Raw genomic sequence first — 24,649 nt, 5'->3', positions numbered from 1 at the left:
GTGTGTGTGTGGTTGTCTGAGAGTGAGAATTTATTTTTCACACCAAATTGTTGAGGCCCCACGGGCGCCCCCTTGCGGCCCCCACTTTGAAAACCACTGGACTAGGCAAATACAAAGAAGTTCTGGGAAACTAGAATTGACTGCTGTAGTGAGTGCTGAGTTGCACTCATAGAAAAAATGGTTCCTTGATATTTTTTTGGATGGTTACTGGTTGTACTTTTACAGTATTTTGAACACACTTCCAGCATTTGGAGAAGAAGAAAAAAAAACCCCAAAACAACAACAGTTTTTTATTTTTATTTTTTATTTTTTTTTTACATATACAGTTCCTGTTCTTCAGTAGCAGGGCTGTGCAGATACAGTACATACTTTGCGGCAGGTGCTGGATCATGATTTTAAACACCAACTCAGCATATTCATATGAAACACTGACATCCAGACAGAGCATAACATTTAAATGAACATAGCATGTGTTTTGTAGTCAGGGGTTAAATTCACATAAGATACTATAACAGTATGAAGCTAAATATGAAAATGAGTTGACAGGGGCTTAAAATCTTGCACATGCAGACATATACTATCGAGTATGACATTTAATATTGCTTTCTACTGTACTTCTGTTCCATTATATACTGTTATTTCTCCTAGCACACTATGTAGCACATTATATACATGTAGCATATTCTCAGTGTATTATACTGATAATAAAAGTGTTTCTGATTTTGAGATATTTATCATGTAAAGGTTCCAGTTTTACTAAGTAAACACTGTTCGAAGAAGACATAGACAGTGCTCTACTTATAGTTAAGTAGTAAAGGGTTTGAGTATTTAAGTATTTACACAATAGTTTACACTGTGTTCATTGTTATTAAATTGAACACCTGTCTTATATTTTGGAGTCTCTGCTGGATGACCCGGAAGTGGTAACCCGGAAGAAGATTTTAGCGTTGTCTATTTGAGTAGATAATGTAGGGTAGTGTTTGTTTTTAATGTTTCTACTAAAAAAATGATAAATATATATTTCGAGAAACGATGAATAGTGTTAGCGGTTGCTGTAGGTTTCGGTAACACAAACGTGTTCTCGTGCGTAAACCGAAAACAGCAGAGAAAGTAGAAGAGCTCGCAATATTTTTGAGGGTTTTTTATTTTTCTTTCTTGTGTAATGAAACGATGCCGCTGGGTTTAAAGCCATGTTGTGCTGTCTGCAAGACGAATTCATCCTCGATGTGGAAAAAGGGAAACCAGGGAGAAATCCTCTGTAACAACTGTACAGCTAAAAGCAGCATCACAGGAGCGTCAGGACTGACGGTGTCCTCCAGCACACAGCAGAGTAATGGCGGGGGCAAGCAGGTCTGCAGACACTTGTGTCTTCACATGGTGTTTTCGCATACAAGCTTCTTAGGAAATCAGTCCCAGTCTGTGTAACACCGAATTATGGGTAATGTCATTGAAAATGGTTCAGAAACAGAACAGACAGAAGCGTCTGGAAAGAAGAAAGCACTGTGTAGAAGGAAATTGTATTGCAGAACCATTGTGTTGCTTCATGTTGTAGGCTTGCTTGTGATTCCCATGAGAGTGCTTGTCATAGATCAAATGTATACATGCATTTGTATAACGCAGTAGTATACAGAAACTATTGTTGACATTATCACCACTACTGCCTAACTACTTAAGCTCAATAACATAATTGTTAGTGCCAGAATGCAAAGTGCGTTCACATGCACGTCAGTTTTCTGATATTAATAACAATTTGGCGATATTCTAATTAGTATTGAGTCAAGTAAACATTACGCAACCCGATTCAGATTAAGACAATATTCTGATTCCCTGGAATCAGTCTACAAGGAATTGTGGGTGCTAACAGGTGCTTAGCTGTAGACTAGGTGTTTAGGAATGACAAGTCGGGCATACTTACAACAACCATGTATACAGGATTATTCCGGTGCCTGTACGCGTTTAAACATCGTATTCAGAATATGGTTGTAATCCGAATATAAACCTTAAATGGAATTTGATGTGCATGTAAACATAGTTAGTGTCTCTCAGTCATCCAATCATGCTGCTACTCAACCCGGTGTAATTTGTCAATGGACTATTTTATCACTTGGTTTTTATCTGCAAGGTGTGAAGAAAACTGTAAGCACGCTTTCATTGGTAAAACAAAACATATAGCAGACTGAGTCAACTTTGGTTTCACACACAAGACACAAATCAATAAACAAGCTGGTCTCTAAAGGTTGTCTGAGTTTGCTTCACTTGCAGGCCATTGTACAGGGTGTCCCAAAAGTCTCCGTACATAGGGGACTATGTTTGCCAGCACTACATCGGTTGTGCCTTCCACGAACATCCACTTCTCGTTTGGTCCGCTGCACGTCATGTCTTTTTGAATCTGATAATAAGTTTGGAAACAGCATCGTGTGTGATGCGTTTGCCATGTTTCTCATTCCATTGCAACCTTGCGACAGCTTCCCGAGCCAGCAAAGTCAATGATTTCAATACGTTCTTCTTTGGTCAAAGGCATTCTTAAAGTTTATCTGTTGCTAAAAAAAATAATTTCCCCAATGTATGGAGACTTTTAGGACAACTGTAGATCATCAGTCATCACGTTGCTGTAACAGACCAAGTGTGAAAACACCCTAAAATTAAGTTTTCATAATGTTTGTTAATTGCATATTTTAATTGCATTGAACCTAATAGATCTATTTTTAACATTTCTTTGTGTATTCTGGCATGTAAACAGTCTAAACAGGAAATCCACAGGCGGTCAGCAAGATTGAGGAGCACCAAGTACAAGGCGCCTGCGTCCGAGAAGAAAGTTTCATCAAAAGGAAAAGGAAGACGGCATATTTTTAAACTAAAAAATGTAAACGCTTCTTAAGATGAAATCTGTAGATATTTTTAAGTTCCTGTCAAGTCTGTCAAATTTTAAGACAATTACGCTTTTCACCCCTCAGCCTATTAAAGCTCCTGAGTCCGTGTCCACCATAATCACTTCAGAGTCAATCTTCTACAAGGTAGATAACCCTACTCATCCACATATCTAATGGGATATAAAACAAATACATTTTTCCAGGTCTCTAACTTAATGAGTCTTTCTCTTCCATCAGGGTGTTTACTATCAGATAGGGGATGTGATAAAGGTAACAGACGAAGAGGATGGTAAACCTTACTTTGCACAGATCCGTGGCTTTGTTCAGGACCAGTACTGTGAGAAAAGTGCTGCATTAACGTGGCTGATCCCTACACAGTCGAGTCCAAGAGATCACTTTGATCCAGGCACTTACATAGTCGGTAAGTGCATATACAGTTTTCATGTTCAGAGACACACTGACAATAAATATGAAGATTAAACAAAAAATGTTTTAATTATACAGGTCCAGAAGAGGATTTGCCCCGAAAAATGGAATACCTTGAATTTGTTTGCCATGCACCATCAGAATATTTCAAGTCAAGGAGCTCACCATTTCCAACAATACCTATTCGCCCAGAGAAAGGCTACATTTGGACTCATATTGGACCTATGTCCACTGTGGCAATCAAAGAAACTGTTGGTTGTAATTAAATCTAACTTTATAAACTGAAATCAATATTTGAATAATGATTAAGGGAGTATTATATTCTTTATTATGTCAATGGCAAAATGTTCTTTCTCCTGACATATATTCTGATGTTCCTCTCAGTATAGTGGTAGTCTAGTGTGGCTACCATGTGACTGTTTCATGGTTAGTTTGGTACCATTTCGGGTAACAAATGAAAACCTTCTCAGACACATTTTGGAAAGACAAACGCCACGTTGTAATGTACAATGTAAGGAGAAGACGGCTAGTCCTCTAGAAGACCTTGTTCCTGCCCAGTATAGTGCAGAATTCTAAATAGTTTGACAGAAGTCTGTGCTGGATGTTCAAGCAGAAACTAATAATTTGAAATAAATGAAATCATTTGTCATTTGTTAAACAGAAAAATTAATGAAATAAATTCAGATGGTCCATTGATTTTGCCTTTCTGAGAGATCGACAGTCTAAATCTCTTTACGTATGAGGCACGTTAAACAGTGTGGTGGTAATTATGTCAGAGGTATTCCTTTTTGTTAGGCTGTTCTTCTCTCTGGCTTTTTAGACCATAGATCTTTCTGTTCTCCTGTTGAAAATGTGTCTTTGTTGACTTTCAACTGACTATTATGGAGTTACTCTAATTTCACTAGGTAAGTCATGTGTGATATCCTCTCAACTTTCTTGAATGTTGTTTGAGGCTATAGTCAACATTTATGGCTAAAACTGCTCATGATCCAAACAGCAATGCATTTTAATAGTCCAATTTAATAATAACAAAAGCAGGAAGTAGTTTTTCTGCATCATATAACATCATATTTATTAACATAAAAAATGTGTCTAAGATGAAAATAGCTGTCATAGTGATATCTATATGCCCTTCAAATGAGAAACTGGTGTCAAAAATCAAACAAACATCTTTTACTCCTATACATGATGTAAAGGCCATCCAGAGTTACTATATAATCAGAAAGCTTTCTTCTAACTGCCTGTGGCCTTGTCTTTTCAGAATTAAGTAGGAGGCAGTTACTCGGTTCCTCAACTTTATTAAGATGGCGACTGTCATCTGGTTTTGCTGAAATATACAACTGTATGTCCTCAGCATTGCAGTGGAAGCTAAAACCATTTTTACAAATAATTGTCCCAGGAGTTAGGATATACATAGGTGGGAAAAACTGAGAGTCTGTAACAAAGTGTGGGGCATCTAAATCCCGACTGAAATCTTTCATGTATGTGATTCCTGTGCAAGCATGAGTTTTACTGAGCTATGGCCATTTTCTAGGTTACTGGAGATAATGTGGAGTTTTGATATTGGCCTATACCAAACTACGGGTTGCCACCCCATATGGGGTCACTTGATTTACAAATGTACAAGAAAAACTCACATCTCCTCTTTTGTTTCATAAATTATTTTACAAATGAACCAAGGATGGATTTTGAGTGCTAATATTTTGAAATGTTACATATGTGTGGCATCTTGGAGTCACATTCAGAAAAGCCACATTTAAATGAATTGGACATGTCATTATATTCTTTTTCATTATAATGACGTACATTTCTGTCAGATCGAACCAGTCTGGCCATTCTCCATTGACCTCTCATCAACGAAGTGTTTCCATCCACAGAACTGCTGCTCACTGTATGCTTATTCTTTATGTATGCTTTTTTCTGAGTAAACTCTAGAGAGTGCTGTGTGAAAATCCCAGGAGATCAGCAGTTATCGACATTCTCAAATCAGCCCTTCTGACACTAACAGTAATGCCACAGTCAAAATTACTGAGATCACCCCCTGCCCCCGACTCCATTCTGATTCTTGATGTGACCATTACCCGAAGCCACTGGCCTGTATCTGCATGATTTTTTTGCATTGCACTACTGCCACATGATTGGCTGATTAGATAATTACATGAATGAGTAGTACAGTGTTCCTAATTATGTCCTAGGTGAGAGTACATTTTAGTTCAATATCAATATATCAAATTGTTGTATTTTTTTTTTCTGGAATTTTTTTTTCAAATTCTTGTATTTATATGATCACAACTTCCCAATTCACAGACAAAACACTGTCATCAGCAACTCACTAGAGGGTGTAACAGCACACCCAGCATCCTTACTGCTGATTGAAGATGTTTCCAGTTTATCGCATTCTTAAAATCTGTATACTTTATGTTGATTCATGCCTAAGAAATACCCAAATTTACTTTTAAATTTAAGGCATTATGATTTCTGTAGTCCATTTATCTTGTTTTATGTTATTTTTCACCTGTTACTCTCTCTGCTTGTCATAATAAAGGCATCAAAAGTGATGGCTCACAAAATCGCACTTAATTTATATTGCCTTAAATCCTTATTTCTTATGTGATTATTCTGTCAATATATCCATCCAGTCATATTCTACAGCCACTGTGTATGGTTAGTAAATGAAACCTAATCTAAACAGGTAAAACATTTAACATTGTTACATTACATAGCGACTTTCACCAAAACAAATCTGGAGTCATTTTAATACTGTTTTGATTGCAAAGTTTTGCATGAACACAACTGCAGGCAAATATTAACTAGAATAGGGTGAATTCAGATACACTGGAACAGTATTTTTGTATCGTCTGAGTTTTCTTGCCATTAATAAAATAAATCCCATGAAAACACACTATACAATTCTGAAATCCTCAAGAAGCTGATAATCTACATATAAAAGGGAAAAAATAGCATTCCTTTAGCCTGTTATATCATATTCTGAAGAAGCATGACCCTTTTTTCACATGCTCATCTGGTTGAAGCTTTTATACAGCGTAACTTACAATTCAGGCAGGATACAACTGAGCAGTTGAAGGTTAAGGGTCTTGTTCATGGGATTTGAACTAACAGCCTTCTCATATGGAGCTCAACCCTTTAACCACTAAGCCTCAAATAGATTACACTGATTCAACCACGTGAATTAACCACAATTTCAGTGCTTTACTAGCATATAACCTTAAACTCAAAGAAGGTTTTTGTTCACCCTATATAGTCACTAATATATTGGGGCACAAGAAATGATCCACTAATTTTCAGATCTTGACACACAGAAAAATATCTCACTCTTACCTAAAACGCTGGATATCCCAGAATGCACTGTATTTTACTGTAAGCCAGTACACTGCCCTAATTGTCCAATTGTTTACATTACAATTGTGTAAAACATTAAAACAGCATTTTACTGTAAAATAAATACTGTAAATTTATAGGATTTATTTACAGTGATAGCACAATGGACTCCGAACAGATGAGACATGTTTATTTTGAGTTTGATACAGGGAAAACAAATACATACCTCTGTTCATTTGCTTTAAACAATCTATTTTCTGTATGGATTTTTTTTTTAAACAAACCATATCATAAGTTTGCTAATAAGACCTGACGTTAAAGCTCTGTGAAAACGCTCCCCTTTCTGACCTCAGGTCTGATGAGCTGCCTTCAGATAAATAATTTATCTAAATTCATATGATTGGACAAACCACAACAGAAGCTGAGCTAGTACATGTTTAGAAAACCAGAGATGATATATTGGCAGATTATTTATTTATTTATTTAAGATTAGGCTCTGCTACAGTATTTTCCTTAAGTACTCGATTTGATTGGCTGGAATGCTGGGTCTGCATCCAGAGATTTGCATCCTGCAGATTTTTCATTTGCACGTTCATGCTGTGAATCTCCCGTTCTATCACATCACAAAGGTGTTCTTCTGGATTGAGATCCAGTGACTGAGAAGGCCACTGAAGAACAATGAACTCATTGTCATGTTCATGAAACCAGTTTGAGACTTCAGCTTTGTGACATGGTGCATTATCATGCTGGAAATAGCCATCAGAAGATGGTCAATTTTGGCCATGAAGGGATGCACATGATCAGCAACAATACTCATATAGTCTGTGGCATTCAAGTGATGATAACTGATTGGTATTGGTAACGGGCCCAAAGTGTGCCAAGAAAACATTCCCCACACCATTACACCACCTCCACCAGCCTGTTAACACAAGGCAGGTTGGGTCCATGGATTCATGTTATTGCTGCTAAATTCTTTTCAGATGTTTTTTTCTTCAGATTCAAACCAGACTCAGTTTGATCAGCTGAAATGCAGGGTCTGTATCCGTACCACCTTGTCGTGCAAGCTTTACATGTATGTCTGTCCAGATAGTCAACTTTTTTACTATTACTTGTCTAGTTTGACCAGATTATATATATATGCTATATAACCAACTGTTTGTGGACATCTGACCATCACACCATTGTGAATCTTCTCCCAAACTGTTGCCACAAAGTTGGAAGCACACATTTGTATAGGATGTCATTGTACGCTGTAGCTTTACAGTTTCCCTTCACTGAAACTAAGAAGTCCAAACCTGTTCCAGCATGACCATGCCCCTGTGCACAAATCGAGCCCCATGAAGACACGGTTTGTCAAAGTTGGAGTGGAAGGACTCGCGTGTCCTGTACAGAGCCCTTACCTCAACCCCACTGAACACCTTGGGGATGAACTGGAACGCCGACTGCACTCCAGACCTCCTCACCCAACATCATGCCTGATCTCACTAATGCTCTTGTGGCTGAATGATCACAAATCCTCACAGCCAAGCTCACAAATCTAGTGGAAAGGCTTCCCAGAAGAGTGGAGGTTCTTAGAACAGCAAAGGGATGTGATGGTCAGGTGTCCACAAACTTTTGGCCATGTAGTATATGTAATAAATAGGCTCCAGTTGCTGCTCAATAACCAATGAGTTACGAGAGGCGCGTCTCGCGAGGAGGGGGGGCTTTCACAATTTAAGATGTGCGTTTCTGCCTCACAGGGGAAAAAAGCCTCATGTGGAACATTCCCACGCAGTAATCTACAGAACTTCAGTCTATTACTGCACGGTAGGGACAATCCCACATGCAGCCCTGCCACTTTAGTCCTCCTCCGCCTGTCATGGCACAGAGAAGCCTTCAGATCTTCCTAACAGGCTAATTAAAGCATTATAAAGGAAGATGGGGCTTTTGCAGTCGAAAAATGGTAAGATGCTTTGTTTTTGTTTTTTTGTTTTGTGTGTGTGTGTGTGTGTGTGTGTGTGTGTGTGTGTGAGAGAGAGAGAGAGAGAGAGAGAGAGAGAGAGAGAGAGTAACATTTTCCTGAGATATAGTGTAGTGGTATATAGTTTATAGTCGGATTATTTTATATCTCACCTCACACATCCTTTCTGTTCATTTTAGCGTGTAAACGCAGGGAAAGTCCAGAAGGTATGTAAGCTGTGTGAGCTTCGACATCTTTTTCAGAGTTTATTGTGGATATTTTGCGTTGCTGAGCAATTTTTGCGAGCGTCTCTGTAATTTTTTAGGTGGCACTTTGGCGACGAGTTCTCTTCTCGTGCAGGGAGAGTCGGCTCATCCCAGCGAGTCACACAAAATCCGAAACAAGCAGGTAAGAGCGAACTCACCCATTTAACACTTCCCTTAATAGCATAGCATACATTTATTTATATATTATACGTTAATTGCACACGGTGATATTAATCAGTAAAGGTGTTGCTTAAAAAACAAGTTTACTAGCATATTAAATCTCTCTCTCTCTCTCTCTCTCTCACTCACTCACACACTCACACACACACACACACACACACACACACACACACACACACACACACGCAGTCCTGCTGGGGGGAAAAAAACAATAGAAACCATCACAGACATTCTAATAGTTTCTACTACATATTCCATTACAAACGAACAAAAAAGCTAACCATTAAATCCATTACAATTACTGGTCCTTAATGGTATCCACTAGACATAACATGCCACCAATAGAAGGCAACAAATTACCAGTAGAGACCTACAGGGACCATTACAGTTTCCTTTAAAACCAATACAATTCCCGTTATAACCATTAAAACTATTACAAATTCTATGAGGGTTTCTATTGTTTGTTTTTCTTTCAGCATGGTGGCTATATGATATAAAGTAATGGGATAATACTCCCTAGAAATGTAGGAGCACAAAATATAGTGAAATGGATCCTATATGTATTAATTTCTATGATGTTGTCCTCATAAGATCTTTACACATGTTCGCTTGCCTTAAGTAACTCTGTAACTTCAATATATCACCATGGTTTTTGCCTGGAATCTAAACGTTCTTGCACTTGTCCTCTATAAAGTACCAAACATAGGAAATGTGATATGTTTAGAGCAAGGTATGAAGTAGACACTGGTTTCAAATAATGTTGATTGCTCTTATCATCAAACTATAGGTGCATTTTTGATTGTTAAAGAATTTACATGTTCTTTTTTTGGCAAATGTTATGATTTGGTTGATAAGTACCTTATGGTGGCCACAAAATATGATTTAGTTCTTCTGCAGCATTGATTCTGCCACAGTGTATATTTAGACAGGAAGCGCTCTGTGATGCTTAAGCCATTTTCACCAATGGATAAGATACTTTTTTCAAAGTAGTTGTAACTCTAAATCTAAATTCTTTACACTCAGAATTGAACTCTATATAGATGGACTAAGCTCTTTAATGGTGTTTGGGAAGTGTGCTCTTTCCTGTCTCTCCTGCACTCTCATTCTCTCAATTGAGCCTGGAACCTTCATCACAGTGTGAAATGCATATGGCCGGCAGCCAGAAGAGCAGGGCCCTTGAATGCAGCTCCCTCCACCACACATCTGGTAGTGGTTTTGAAAACAGAGAGGGGCTGTCCTGGGAAAATAGGGGGAAGTGGTTGGAGGAGGAAGAAGGAGGTGTAGATAGTGGGAGGAGTGGCATGACAAAGGGTTGTGGGAGACCACTTATGAAATGGAGATGGCTGAACTTGGGGAGTTGGGATGAGAGGCCTGGGGTTAGTGAGGATTCCTCATGCAGAATCTCAGTTCAGTCTATTAAATAAGTGTTGTTGATTAGCAATTATTTATATTATAAATTTGAGTTCTGCCCAAAAATGTTACAGAATAGATAATTATAGCTTAGGTATGAAGTAAGATCTAATATCTGAACAGGGCTAGTCCTGTAAATGCAAAATATCATACTGCAATGCATTTTATAAAACACACAGGACAAATGACGTCAACATGTCCAGTAAAGTATTCATATATATATATATATATATATATATATATATATATATATATATATATATATATATATATATATATAAATATTATATTAAATATACATTTGTAAATATAATCCCTTGAGTCAATTTGCACATTTTATTACATAACAGTGAAAAGTAATGTGTGGGCCAGTTTTAAGAGCGCCAGAGTTTTCAGAAGAACCTTAGTTCTATTTTCTTTGATTTATTCGTACTTTACAGCCATTATTTATTTATTTATTTATTTTAACATATTTGGACAAGCAAACATTTGATTCTCTTTGAAACAGTGCCTATTAATAAAGGTGATGCATTCTATCAAATGACACTACAAAATGTCAATTTTATGTAATTTCCACAATTTAAACGAACAAAAAAAAACAACAGATCAGTCACATGGTAACATAAATTATGCCTTCAAATCCATAAAATTAGAATCAGGTGTTCAAGATTGTGTGTCAATGATTAGAACCTGCCTAAGGAGTGCAGGTGGAACCTGTCTTATTTATACCCCCTCATATCTAATGTCTGGTGTTACTTTTGCTATTAAGATGTGTGGCGTCATCATGCCAAGATTCAAAGAGTTCTGTAAGGTCTTCAGGAAAAAAAAAGGTTGTGGATGCCTATGCATCCACTGCATAGGCAAGGGATTTAGAAAGATTTAGATTCCACTATAAGGAAAATCGTCTACAAATGACTGCCAATTTGTCCAGGACCGGCGATCCCGGCAAATTCAGCCCAAGGGCAGACCGTCTGATGCAAAAAGAAGTCTCCAAGAAACATAAAATTGGATCAGGATCTGCTAGTAAGTCTTGCAACTGTTGGTGTCAAAGTGCATGCTTCTACAATCAGAAAGAGATTGCTGGTCAAATTTGTGCATGTGAGACATGCCAGGAAAAAGCCTTTGCTGTCTAAAAAGAACATTAGGGCAAGATTACAGTTTGCCAATGAGCATACAGGTAAAGACCTGGTGTTTTTGGAATAATGTGCTTTGGAGAGACAAATATTGTACGGTTTTGTATTGTATGGAAGAGTGGTCAAAAATTACAGCAAGCCTGGTGGACAGTTATGCAAAACACCTACAAGAAGTTATTTCTGCTAAAGGGGGCAATACTAGCTTCTGAGGCCAAGGGTGTACTTACTTTTTCCACAGAAGAATATCACATCTATTGATACTTCTGTTGAATGAATGACTGAAAAAGCTATTATTCCTTGTGGTTTTGTTCAAATATCGACTTTATTAATAAAGACACTGTTTCAAAGATGATCAAATGTTTCTTGTCCAGATATGTCAAAAAAGCCAACAATTTCCATGGGGTGCACTTATTTGTTCACATGACTGTACATTCATTTTTAAATAAAACACACAAAAATGTTTATTTGCCTTCATTTCTTCTGGAGATGAGGTTAGCATGGATGATTTGTGTATTCTCTGGGTTTAATTATAACATTTCCCTTTTGTGTGAACCATAAAGCCTGGGACACTTGAAAGGGCCAGGCCACTGTGCTCAAAGCATCCAGTGTTTTCTTGGAGAGCCTGGATGAAACCCCTCTTTCACCCTTTTTCCGCTCACAGACACACTTCAAAGGCCAGGGGGAGGGGAGCGTGTGCCACAGCCACTGAGCCGTGACTCTGCCTTGAGGAAAAAAAAACCTAGAATTGACTGTAACTTGTTTACTCAATTGATTCAAAATCTAAGCAGCCAACTTGAAGCATCGTTGTGTAGCACATGATTTGTGGAGCGCTAGAACCAGTTGATGCATCTCTCAAATTGTTTCCTTCAGTAAAGCAAGTGCTAAAACAATTTGTTAGGAATTTAGTCAGATTGTTTGTGTAGTTAAGCTAATGTCCCACCATTTCTCCTGAACTTTTCTTCAAACATTTACTTGTTGAACAAAAGTCTTTTTCTTCTTCTTTTTCTTTTTTTTTAAAAAAAACAATCTTTAGAAATTACTTCACCACATAGCAGTAAGAATATACCTACATTATTTAGCTTGAAACAGTGTTTGTATAATAAACAAAGAGGTTGTTTCTTCCTCTTATTAAAGAGAAATGAGATATACTGGTTTATGGATTAGTCTTGAAGTTCATATTCTTGACATCCAAGCAATGCTCTGAAGTCTCCCATCAACACTTCTGTAAAGTAATGTGAGTCATGCTGAAGTACTAAATAGAATAACAAAGGCTCCATTCACTACAAAACCTGTTTGCTTTGACAGACTTGAAGAATGCTGGCATAAAAACAATGCTGTGGATTATATTTAATGTGTAGTGAAGTACAGAATATTTAGTAGTAATGTATATGTTGTTTACAATCCAAAGCTGAGTTTTTCTTGTTCGTTGGTAATATTTTCTTTTTCTGTGAGCAGTGTCAGAGGAAAAGACACTATAGTGTGGTCTTCAGTGATTCAGTGTGGTTTTGTCTATCTAACTTGTTTATCCATTTGCTTGCCTGAACACAGGTTCAGGTTTGTAGGAGAGTTTAGTTTACAACCATAAAAGATAAAAATCATTCAATTCCAAACTCCACAATAGTGGAGACAGTATATTAGGATGTTTTAGCGTACCATAGGCCCTGACCGTATCCTAACCTTCTTTGGCTCAGTGATGATGCAATGATGGTGCTTTTACCCCCCTCTCCCTCATCATGTAATAAGGCTTTAGTCCAGGTGTTTGGTGACAGGAAGTGAACTGAAACAAAGCAGACCACTGTTCCCAGCATTGTGAATGGGTTCAGAGAGTGGTGTGTGTGGGTAGTGGAGAGGAAACAGGGTTGGTGGGGGTGGCTGGTCTTGTGACACCCAGTGTAGGACAGGAAAAGGCCCCCCTCATGCTGGTAACATGAGCAAACATGAAAGGCCCTAGAGCAGGCAGAGCGTGGCAGTGGCTTGGCTGTGATGATGGGAGAAATCACTGGCAGAAAGGCCAGTCACTCACTGCACTCGTCTGCAAAGGGCTTTGTTCTCCTGTACTGGGCTGCACTTTAGATGCACTGGGCATCTATAGATTTTATGGTCACACATTGTCCTTGCTCTTTGCTACTGCTCCTCATTATGTTGAAACATTTCCCTGTTTGTTTGAAGTTTAATTTGATGCAGGTCACTCATATGTATGACAGATGTTTCCACAGGTATTTGCTTCTTTTTATGGAAAGTGCAGTGGTTGGTGCGAAACATATGCCATGCACATTTTGCTTGTAGATGATGCTCTGTGTGTGGCAGTATTTACTAGGAATATAAGTGACTTAATGAGTCTGGTTTTATTATGCAGGCTGCTGTAAAGTCTGGCAGAAATAGTACAGTATTTATCATGCAGTTGCTTTCTGTTGCTTTTTTATTCTCTTAAACTCCATATTGCATATGTTACAAAGTTAATTTGTACTATTAGTGTGAGGATCAGGTTCAATTGTTGATCTATTGCTTCTGATCAAACCAGAGTGTGCATATTTGTTTGTACTACAGTGCCATTGAATGCATGATCCTGCGCATTCAGTTTCCCAAACAGCTTTGCAAAATTTTAGAATATCTTAACTGAGAGAGAGAGAGAGAGAGAGAGAGAGAGAGATAGTGAGTGAGTGAGTGAGTGTGTTCATTGTGATGTTCACTCTACTATTTAACTGTTGTTAAATGGTAAATCTTTGCGCTGTGCTATGTTTGGGAAACTCAACCCTAATTGGTCAGGTGTTGATTAACTTTCTTCAATGGCAGCTCTGACAGTAGATCCAGCTTTAAGGTTTATATTAAGGGACTTGTTCTAATATGTTATCTTTTCTATACAACTTAAACATGGGACTACTATGGAACTTGTATGGACGCACTCATGAAATGGATTTTCAATGGTTTTGTAACAATCAGAGGTAAAGCTGGTCTTTCAAGTTTTCATACCTGGGAAAGTCTTCAGGGCAGAGGGCTTTGTTTATTTTTTATGACATGACAAAACATTTTTTTTGTCTTTTTAACTTCAAGAGAGAGACAAAAGTTGAGTTAAGGGTGGAATGACTGTTTATAGCTGCTGTTTCAATGACATTCCAGAACATGAAATGTAGCTATAAATGAATAAAATGTATGATGTTCAAGTTTTTAATAAATAAAAAATAGTTAGCAGTGGCAAATTGTTGTAATATAACAGCAATAAGTCACATCGGGAAATGCTGTTATTGGAAAATAAACAACTTCAGGGTGGTGACGCATTACAACACCCTGTTGTTTATGTAGATTTCTATATATGGGCATCTATAACAATTCCTGTGGATTTGCATCTTTCTTACTGACAAAAACATACAAATGCATTCACAGCATATACAGTATGTAAACATTAATGCAATGGGACATCATGGGCAAATTGAATGCAACATTTTAAAGAAATGGAAAAGCCTGGACTTACATAAAAGTTTATCACTAATCACTTAGTTATCACTAAGGTTTTCATTTATCAGTGACAATTATGTATTAGAAATTACCTTTGTAAATGAGTTAATGCCTTTGAACAACAAGAGTCAATAGACTAGAAACACTTGTATATAGCAATGATGTGTACTACCGTAGAGAACTGCCAGTGAAGAAATGAGGGTTGATTGTAAACTAAATAATCCTGGCAGAAGCCATCTAGACACTAGTAATGGCAGATTTTTACTTACTACTAGTAGTAGTAGTATGGGTTTTTTACTTGCTACTGACAGTAGCATGGGTATAGAACAGATAATGCTATACCCATTTCAGAAATCTTACTCTAGTATACCATTGTACAGTGACTTCAGATTCTTTTTCTTACAGTCTTTTGGTCAATAGCCGAACAATCAGTAGTCAGTTTAGAAGAATGGTATGGATTTTTTTTTTTATTATAGTGATCTGTTTTATAGTGAGAACCAGATATACAACCCCAATTCAGAAAAAGTTTGGATGCTGTGTAAAATTTATATAAAAACAGAATGTACTGATTTACAAATCTCATAAGCCCATATGTAATTCATAATGGAACATAGAAAGCCAAATAGCAAATGTTTACACTGAGGAAATGTACCATTGTAAGGAAATTGAATTTCATGCCCACAACACGTCTCAAATAAGTTGGGATGGGGGCAACAAAAGGCTGGAAAAATAAGTGTTACTAAAAAGAAACAGTTGGAGGAACATTTTGAAACTAATTAGGTTAATTGGCCAGTAACAGGTCAGTAACATGATTGCCTCTCTAAGATACTATTTTTATACCCAGAGTCTCTCAGAAGTAAAGATGGGATGGAATCTGGATGGAAGCATATGTTGCTCTAAAATCTGTATATACCTTTTCAGCAGCCCCATACCATCAGAGATGCAGGCTTTTGAACTGAGCGCTGATAAAAAGCTGGATAGTCCCTCTCCTCTTTAGTCCTCATTAGTTTAGTCCATTGTTTCAAAAAAGAATTTAAAATTTTGATTCGTCTGGGCACAGAACAGTTTTCCACTTTGCCTCAGTCCATTTTAAATGAGCTTTGGCCCTGAGAAGACGGCGGCGTTTCTGGATCATGTTCACATATGGCTTCTTCTTTGCATGATAGAGCTTTAACCAGCATTTGTGGATGGCATGGCGAACTGTGTTCACAGACAATGAGTTCTGGAGGTGTTTCTGAACCCATGCAGTGATTTCCATTACAGAGTCATGCCTGTTTTTAATGCAATGTCACCTGACATTGATTTTTGCCCTTGTCCCTTGCACACAGGGATTTCTCCAGATTCTCAGGATATTTTGATATTATGTACTGTGGATGATGAGATATTCATAGTCTTTGCAATTTTATGTTGAGGAACATTATTCTGAAATTGTTCCAAAAACTGTAGACACAGTTTTTTGCAGATTGGTGAACTGCCCATCTTTACTTCTTTTTGAGATGTGTTGTGGCTATCAAATTCAAAAGTACTTAATTTTTTTCTTAAAATGGTACATTTACTCAGTTTAAACATTTGCTATTTGGCTTTCTATGTTCTATTGTGAATAACATATGGGTTTATGAGATTTGCAAATCATTGCATTCTGTTTTTATGTTACACAGCGTCCCAACTTATTTGGAAGTGGGGTTGTACTTGTACTTAAAAAGATAATCAAGTCATGAATTAAAAACTTAATTAAAATTTGCTGGTTTAATATAAAACTTTGATGGTGTCGACAAATTCCACCAAAATTGCACAAACCAACACAGAAATACCAGTTTTTCCTAAACATTGCTTATGTAACCTGTTATGAATGCTTGTATACCTTTTAGTTAGCGCACATGAAGGCAGCAACAAATATTTGTAGCTTCATCACTGGATCACTCGGTACAACCTCTGTGTTCCATAGTTTGTAATTAAGATGTTTAGACCACCCTGTTTTGTGTTGTATAACTCTAGTTTGAGGCCAAGGAGTCAGCTTTCATATCTGGTGTGACCTGTGGGGATTTGATTTGTCTTATGGATTGTTTTGGGGCACATGAAGTAAATTATGATGGAGAGATTAGTTAAGATGGCAAGCTGTTTTGCACTGTAGGCTGTTTTACTTCCTCCTGCTAACATCAAGAATGTGTCTGGAAACAATTGTGCTCGAGACCACAGGAGTGCAAAGAATGAAGTGAACTTTTTTCTCCCCTTCATAGAGGATACATTAGGGGGTTGATTGTAAACTAAGACAAAGTGCACCAAGGTTGTGTGTGTGTGTGTGTGTGTGTGTGTGTGTGTGTGTGTGTGTGTGTGTGTGTGCGCGCTTTACATGTCTCAAGCAAGGATGAGGAAAACTCAGTTTCATTTATTTAATAGTATTGTGTTAATCAAGAGGCTGTGAGTGCAAAAATAATAATAATAAACTTTAATAAACTTTAAAAAGTTATGGAAGATATGTGCATGTGTCTAGAAGGGTTGTATTTCAGACAATTTTAAGTTTGCACAGCTTTTTTTTTTTTAATAGACAGAAAGTTGGAACACACAAGAAAGAGCTGGCTGAAAAATTGAGCCTCTGACCTAGACATTGATATTACAGCTTTACAGATGTGCTGGATTCTCCAGTTCTCTCAACCATTTGTGTCTCTACCAGACAGACAAACAGACAGACAGACAGACCGGCCAAACATGGATTATTTTCTCACTGTTTCTCCCACTCTTTTGTTTTTTTCTGTGTAGGATATGTGTGGTACAGAGCTAATGGATGACCACTTCTTGGATCATGACTGCCCTCTGGAGGGTAAGTTTAGAAACCCTGATGGGAGCTTACAGAATAACACGTTCCTGAGAACCTCCGTTACCATCAATGCAAGTCATAAAGCCATTATATGAATATTGGCAATGGTATGGTTACAGCTATGCTGTTTGACTCATTTGGACATACAGTATATGCTATTTATTCGCTTGAGCATTTTTGGCCTTGTTTTTATTTGTAGTAATCTTGCCACCAGAGAGAACAGCTGAATGTCAAAGTTACAAAGTTTCATCAGAAAGTGCAGATCCCCCAAGGAGGAATGCAAAAACTGATGTGAGTGAACGCCCTGAAAAGATTATAAATGAATGACGTTATGGCAGTCCAAGTAAGAACCTTTTATGTCATTTACAGGACATGGAGTGTAATGTCCCCTTAGTGGATAAAAACAACCAAGAGTGGGTGTTTACTTTGTACAACTTTGACAACAGTGGCAGAGTAACCAAAGAGGTAATGGCTATATTAGCAACAATCTGCATGGCTCTGAAAAAAAACCCTACCACAGTGTCTCAAAGTTTGTGTGTGCGGGGTTTTATGCTGTAGGATATGTCCACCCTGATGCATACCATCTATGAAGTAGTGGAAGCATCGGTCAAACAGACTGCACTCTGTGACAGCAAAACACTGCGTGTCAAACTAACTGTAACACCTTTAATATCCAGTAGCAACAGAAGAGGTGAGTCTTTCCTCATGTTTATTTAGAACAGATTATTTAATTTTTAAAGTGATTGAATAAAGTATTGATCAGGTGGAACTTTAATCCCCTGTTAGAGCGAGATATTAGTCTTCCACAGAACGTGCAGGATCACCTGGAGGAACACCACCCGATTCACATCAGGTCAGCTCATTATTTAAAGCGTGAGTTCCGGCTAGAAGAATACCTTTTAAAAGAATGCATACTGAGACTTTTTGAAATTAGACAAGGTTAGGGTAAAACTTCCATCCATCCATTTTCCATACTGCGTATCCTATACAGGGTCATGGGGAGCCTGGAGCCTATCCCAGGGAACTCAGGGCACAAGGTGGGGGACACCCTGTATGGGGTGCCAATCCATCGCAGGGCACAATCGCGCATACACACACACATGCTACAGACAATTTGGAAATGGCAATCAGCCTACAGTGCATGTCTTTGGATTGGGGGATAGGAAACCAGAGTACCCAGAGGAAACCCCCAAAGCAATGGGAGAACATGGAAACTCCACTCACACATAGCGGAGGCAAGATTACAACCCCCAGTCCTGGAGAGGCAAACGTGCTAGCCACTAAGCCACCCTAAATGTTAACTTGTCTAAAATATTTAATATTTGTTTCCTTTTTAAGTAATAGTGTAAACAATGGATTTCTCAATCATATGATGTATCTGGGTGGCACGGTGGCACAGCAGGTAGCATTGCCGCCTCACAACTGTGGGATCTTTGTTCTGCAATGCACTGGCATCCCATCCAGGGTAAATTCCTGACTTGTTTCCAGTGTTCCCAGGATAATCTCCACATCCACCCTGAGTAAGAACAGTTACTGAAGATGATACATTTTTATAGTATATTGGATGATCTTTTTAGACATATTTTTAACCCCACAGAGGACAGAGCACAAATCCTGCTGTCAGCTCTGAGAAGAAAATTTACCGCATTGATGAGAACACAGAACGCAGAAACCACTATTTAGACCTGGCTGGGATTGAAAACTACACCTCCAAATTTAATGCAGGTATAGGTGTGGCACACCATGAGCTCATTATTATCCAGGTTAACAGGTCGCGTTGAAACTTTTCATGTTGGTTTCGAATGGAGAACTTTTAATTAAAAGAACAATTAGAAAATCTCAGCACAGTGAATGTTGGTATGTAGTGTGTGCAGCACAGCAGCTGGTAAAAATGCCTTTCTTTTTTCTTGTGATTCTTTCTAATAATTACCTTATTTCAATCAGCCATGTCACTGTACATACAAATGTTTATAAAATGTTACACACAAAAGAGTATAATAGAACCAGTCAAAAGTAAGGACATTTATGGAGGGTTTTTCTTTATATGTGCTATTTTACACATTTTTAGATGGAATTACATATAATTTATATAAGTTTTAAATAAATTTAAATGATGTTGCACATTCTTGCCATTCTGTGAGCAATGTAGAGCACCTCTTAGAAAAAAAATCAGAACCCTTAATTTTGTTAGTTATCCCTCTGGGGGACCCTGAGGGTGTTCTGTAGAACCCTATAACTTTCTGTCAGAAAGGGCTCCCTACAGAAATATTTTAGGAAGCTAAAAAGCCTTATTTGATGAGGTGCCATATTTTGATATTTCTGTTCAAATTTCAAGCCTTTAGACCTTTTAAGATCTAAAAAAAAAAACTCTGTCATTTCTGTTGAAACCTGCTGTACTGTACCAAATGCTAAATATGTTTACTAGATAGCGTATAATTTTAGGTGTGTTATATATGTATGTATTCAAACAGCATTTATTAAGAGATTTATCAAATTGTCTCCAAAGTTGTGATTGGTAATACCTATCTGATTCAGACCACCCACACCAGTCACCCAATGAGGAGCAGTGTCAGGACAGCCCCACATATGGCACCAGCTCTGCCCACCATCGATGGCCTCAGCTAGATCGTGGCAGCCTGGGGAAGTCTGGTGGCCGCCGCCTCCCCTTTCTCAGGTCTCTGCGGAGCCGCAGCAAATCAAACAGGATTTATGGACATCACCCAGTCAGCTGGTGTTGTCCTCCTGTTCCACAGCAGCAGTCTCTGCACTACAGTCACAGTAAACGTGTTCATGCCAGGCCTCGTGATGCCAAATCAGCCTCTGTGCCTCCTCTAGGGCTAGATTTGGAGCTGCAGCCTGGTGGCATTTCTCCTGGTGGATTCATGCCCATGGCTCAGAGGCATGAGCACCATCACCTCCATGAGCATCACCATCATCACCACCATCACCACCACCATTACTATTCCTCCTGACTGCAGCCTCTCAGAAAGAAAGACAGACTGAGAAGGAGCTTTTTTAGGTGGTGACCCTCAAAATTGCACACACAAAATCTTTCTTCATAAATCACATCCAGAATCAGATGTGGAAAGGGACAGTATTTCTCCGTATTTGAAAGAAAAAACACAATTTGTCAAGGAATTTAGGGGGGGAAAACTATGCAACATTGGGTGCTACAGTGAGGGAAAAAAGTATTTGATCCCCTGCTGATTTTGTACGTTTGCCCACTGACAAAGAAATGATCAGTCTATAATTTTAATGGTAGATTTATTTGAACAGTGAGAGACAGAATAACAACAAAAAAATCCAGAAAAACGCATGTCAAAAATGTTATAAATTGCAATTTAATGAGGGAAATAAGTATTTGAAGTATTCTTATTCTCAATCAGAAAGATTTCTGGCTCCCAGGTGTCTTTTATACAGGTAACGAGCTGAGATTAGGAGCACACTCTTAAAGGGAGTGCTCCTAATCTCAGCTTGTTACCTGTATAAAAGACACCTGTCCACAGAAGCAATCAATCAATCAGATTCCAAACTCTCCACCATGGCCAAGACCAAAGAGCTCTCCAAGGATGTCAGGGACAAGATTGTAGACCTACACAAGTCTGGAATGGGCTACAAGACCATTGCAAAGCTGCTTGGTGAGAAGGTGACAACAGTTGGTGCGATTATTTGCAAATGGAAGAAGCACTAAAGAACTGTCAATCTCCATCGGCCTGGGGCTTCCTTGCAAGATCTCACCTCGTGGAGTTGCAATGATCATGAGAACAGTGAGGAATCAGCCCAGAACTACACGGGAGGATCTTGTCGATGATCTCAAGGCAGCTGGGACCATAGTCACCAAGAAAACAATGCCAAACAATTGGTAACACACTACGCTGTGAAGGACTGAAATCCTGCAGCGCCCGCAAGGTCCGCTGCTCAAGAAAGCACATATACATGCCCGTCTGAAGTTTGCCAATGAACATCTGAATGATTCAGAGGACAACTGGGTGAAAGTGTTGAGGTCAGATGAGACCAAAATGGAGCTCTTTGCCATCAACTCAACTCGCCGTGTTTGGAGGAGGAGGAATGCTGCCTATGACCCCAAGAACACCATCCCCACCGTCAAACATGGAGGTGGAAACATTATACTTTGGGGGTGTTTTTCTGCTAAGGGGACAGGACAACTTCACCGCATCAAAGGGACGATGGACGGGGCCATGTACCGTCAAATCTTGGGTGAGAACTTCCTTCCCTCAGCCAGGGCATTGAAAATGGGTCGTGGATGGGTATTCCAGAATGACAATGACCCAAAACACACGGCCAAGGCAACAAAGGAGTGGCTCTAGAAGAAGCACATTAAGGTCCTGGAGTGGCCTAGCCAGTCTCCAGACCTTAATCCCAGAGAAAATCTGTGGAGGGAGCTGAAGGTTCGAGTTGCCAAACGTCAGCCTCGAAACCTTAATGACTTGGAGAAGATCTGCAAAGAGGAGTGGAACAAAATCCCTCCTGAGATGTGTGCAAACCTGGTGGCCAACTACAAGAAACGTCTGACCTCTGTGATTGCCAACAAGGGTTTTGCCACCAAGTACTAAGTCATGTTTTGCAGAGGGGTCAAATACTTATTTCCCTCATTAAAATGAAAATCAATTTATAACATTTTTGACATGCGTTTTTCTGGATTTTTTTGTTGTTATTCTGTCTCTCACTGTTCAAATAAATCTATCATTAAAATTATAGAATGATCATTTCTTTGTCAGTGGGCAAACGTACAAAATCAGCAGGGGATCAAATACTGTTTTCCCTCACTGTATGTGTAGTAATACATCATTTGCTTTTTTCATAATCTAATACTAATAAATATGTTTTACTACCAGAAAGTTCAGAAACTCCAGTAGATTCTGATATTTAAATAAACCCTTACAGTGATGTATTATGCTTGTAAATATAATTGTGCAGAGTTCTGTATTGGCATAGAATGTAATTCATTAATGTATATTTCCTCCTGAAATCTAGCTGATATGGCTGTTGTTTTAGAAGTCACCTCACTTTTCTAAGCCCAGAAGACTGATAGGAAATCTCTAGATTTTCTATAAGAAATAACCACTCTTTTTATGCAACCTATATTTCTAATGTGTGATGAAATTGTTGCATATTTGTACATTAAAAATATATAACCAGTAATCAATGGTTCAGTAATCTTGAATCAGTTGTTTAATATTCATATAAATTAGAGTCTAAAGATTTTACAGGAAATAATGTTGTAAATTTTGAAGACTGTGGTGTTTGAAAAATATATTTATGTTTAAGAATTAGACCATCCAGACCAGATTGTGAGTGTACAGTATATTTTAGTACATAATCTGATATAATGTTGTAGAGGTCATTTTTATACAACGTGTCTGATAAGGAAACTATAATGTAATTTCTAGTATGAAGAAGTCATGATAGGTGTATAACCTTTTTTAATTAGGAGACGTGAAAATAGTATAAACACAATCACAAGAATGAAATGGTTATCAATACATACCTAAAATTCAGTATAATTTACATAATTGTATACATAAATTGCTACTTACATAGGCTTACACAACAGGAGTTGTTATTGAAAATGTATGGATTGGACTGCTGTTAAATGACTGTATGCTCTCCGAGGTACATAAGGTATACAATCTGCGAACATGTGGAGAATGTGAAAGCCACAGCAGTTCATGCTGCACACAGTCTGTTATTAATTACAAGTTATATAGTAGTTGCAGTTGTAGAAAGGGAAAAAGTTTTGGATTGGCTGATGGGTTCTGAACATTTAAGGGGTTAAATGACAAAGACCTTTTAATTAGCATTCAGTTGGCAAATATATTTATGTTTAATGTTATCTAGAACCTGATGGAGATTTAAATGATCCATACTTTAAAGGTTACAGATATTTATGTGTAAATGTCACAGTGTGGAAAGCCCGTTGGAAATGTTCAAATCATAGACTCGTCGATAGTAGTAAAACTGACATTATACTGTTCACTTTAAAAAGAACACGTTCTTTTTAAGAACGTTCATGCAGTTATCTAATCAGCTAATCATGTGGCAGCAGCACAATCCAGAACTTATGTATATATAAGTCAAGAGCTTCAGGTAATGTTCACATCAAACATCAGAATAGGGGAAAAAATGTGATCTCTGTGACTTTAACCATGGCATGGTTGTTGGTACCAAATGGGTTGATTTGAGTAGTTTAGATACTGCTGATGTCCTGGGATTTTCACACACAACAGTCTCTAGAATTTACACAGAATGGTGTGAAAAACAGAAAACATCCTGTGAATAAATGACTGCAGGCTGAAACACCTTGTTGATAAGAGAGATCAGAGGAGGATGACCAGATTGGTCTTAGCTGACAGGAAATCTATGGTAACTCAATTAATCACTCTTTACATCCGTGGTGAGCAGAGAAGCATCTCAGAATACCTTGAGGTGGATGAACTACAACAGCAGAAGACGTCATCAAGTTCCACTCCTGTCAGCCAGGATCAAGAATCTGAGGCAGTCATGGCATAGACTCACAGATACTAGACAGTTGAAGACTAGAAAAGGCCTATATAGATCACATTTTGCCCCCATTCTGTTGTTTGATGTGAACATTAACTGAAACTCTTGACCTGTACCTGTATGATTTTTATTTTTTTTGCTTTGCACTGCTGCCACATGATTAGCTCATTAGATAACTTCAGAAATGTACAGGTGTTCCTAATAAAGTGGACAGCGAGTGTTAGAATTCACCAAGATGGTGCTGTGATGGGGTGAGAAGTTTACGGGTGGGTTACTGCAATTTTTGGCATTTTTAA

The 24,649-nt window shown here is 38.1% G+C and overlaps 2 protein-coding genes across 4 annotated transcripts; both read left to right on the top strand.

Moving 5' to 3' along the window:
• Positions 1-946: 946 nt before the first annotated feature.
• gatad1 (GATA zinc finger domain containing 1) lies at positions 947-3,985 on the top strand. Its single transcript, NM_001201273.2, is given in 5 exon segments — positions 947-1,350; positions 2,741-2,863; positions 2,955-3,014; positions 3,108-3,291; positions 3,375-3,985. Coding segments are annotated over 5 exon segments (735 nt in total). The 5' UTR covers positions 947-1,170; the 3' UTR covers positions 3,563-3,985.
• A 4,279-nt stretch (positions 3,986-8,264) lies between these two features.
• Positions 8,265-22,994, top strand: LOC108256774 (protein naked cuticle homolog 2-like). 3 transcript variants are annotated; one of them, XM_017453980.3, is made up of 10 exons: positions 8,265-8,577; positions 8,775-8,801; positions 8,900-8,982; positions 17,774-17,834; positions 18,046-18,122; positions 18,201-18,296; positions 18,390-18,522; positions 18,618-18,684; positions 19,429-19,556; positions 20,367-22,994. In XM_017453980.3, exons 1-10 carry the CDS (start codon positions 8,553-8,555, stop codon positions 20,801-20,803), a joined length of 1,134 nt encoding a protein of 377 aa, XP_017309469.1. In that variant the 5' UTR covers positions 8,265-8,552; the 3' UTR covers positions 20,804-22,994. The 3 variants fall into 3 exon arrangements, with proteins under 3 accessions (XP_017309469.1, XP_017309470.1, XP_017309468.1); XM_017453979.3 differs by having other exon boundaries at positions 8,268-8,577; positions 18,031-18,122; XM_017453981.3 differs by lacking the exon at positions 19,429-19,556 and having other exon boundaries at positions 18,031-18,122; positions 18,618-18,704.
• The last annotated feature ends 1,655 nt before the right edge of the window (positions 22,995-24,649 follow it).

Source organism: Ictalurus punctatus, chromosome 24 (genome assembly GCF_001660625.3).
Source record: "Ictalurus punctatus breed USDA103 chromosome 24, Coco_2.0, whole genome shotgun sequence".
NCBI classification, from domain to species: domain Eukaryota; kingdom Metazoa; phylum Chordata; class Actinopteri; order Siluriformes; family Ictaluridae; genus Ictalurus; species Ictalurus punctatus.
Note: the sequence above shows the minus strand (reverse complement) of the source record. Positions and strands in the feature narration are given on the sequence as shown.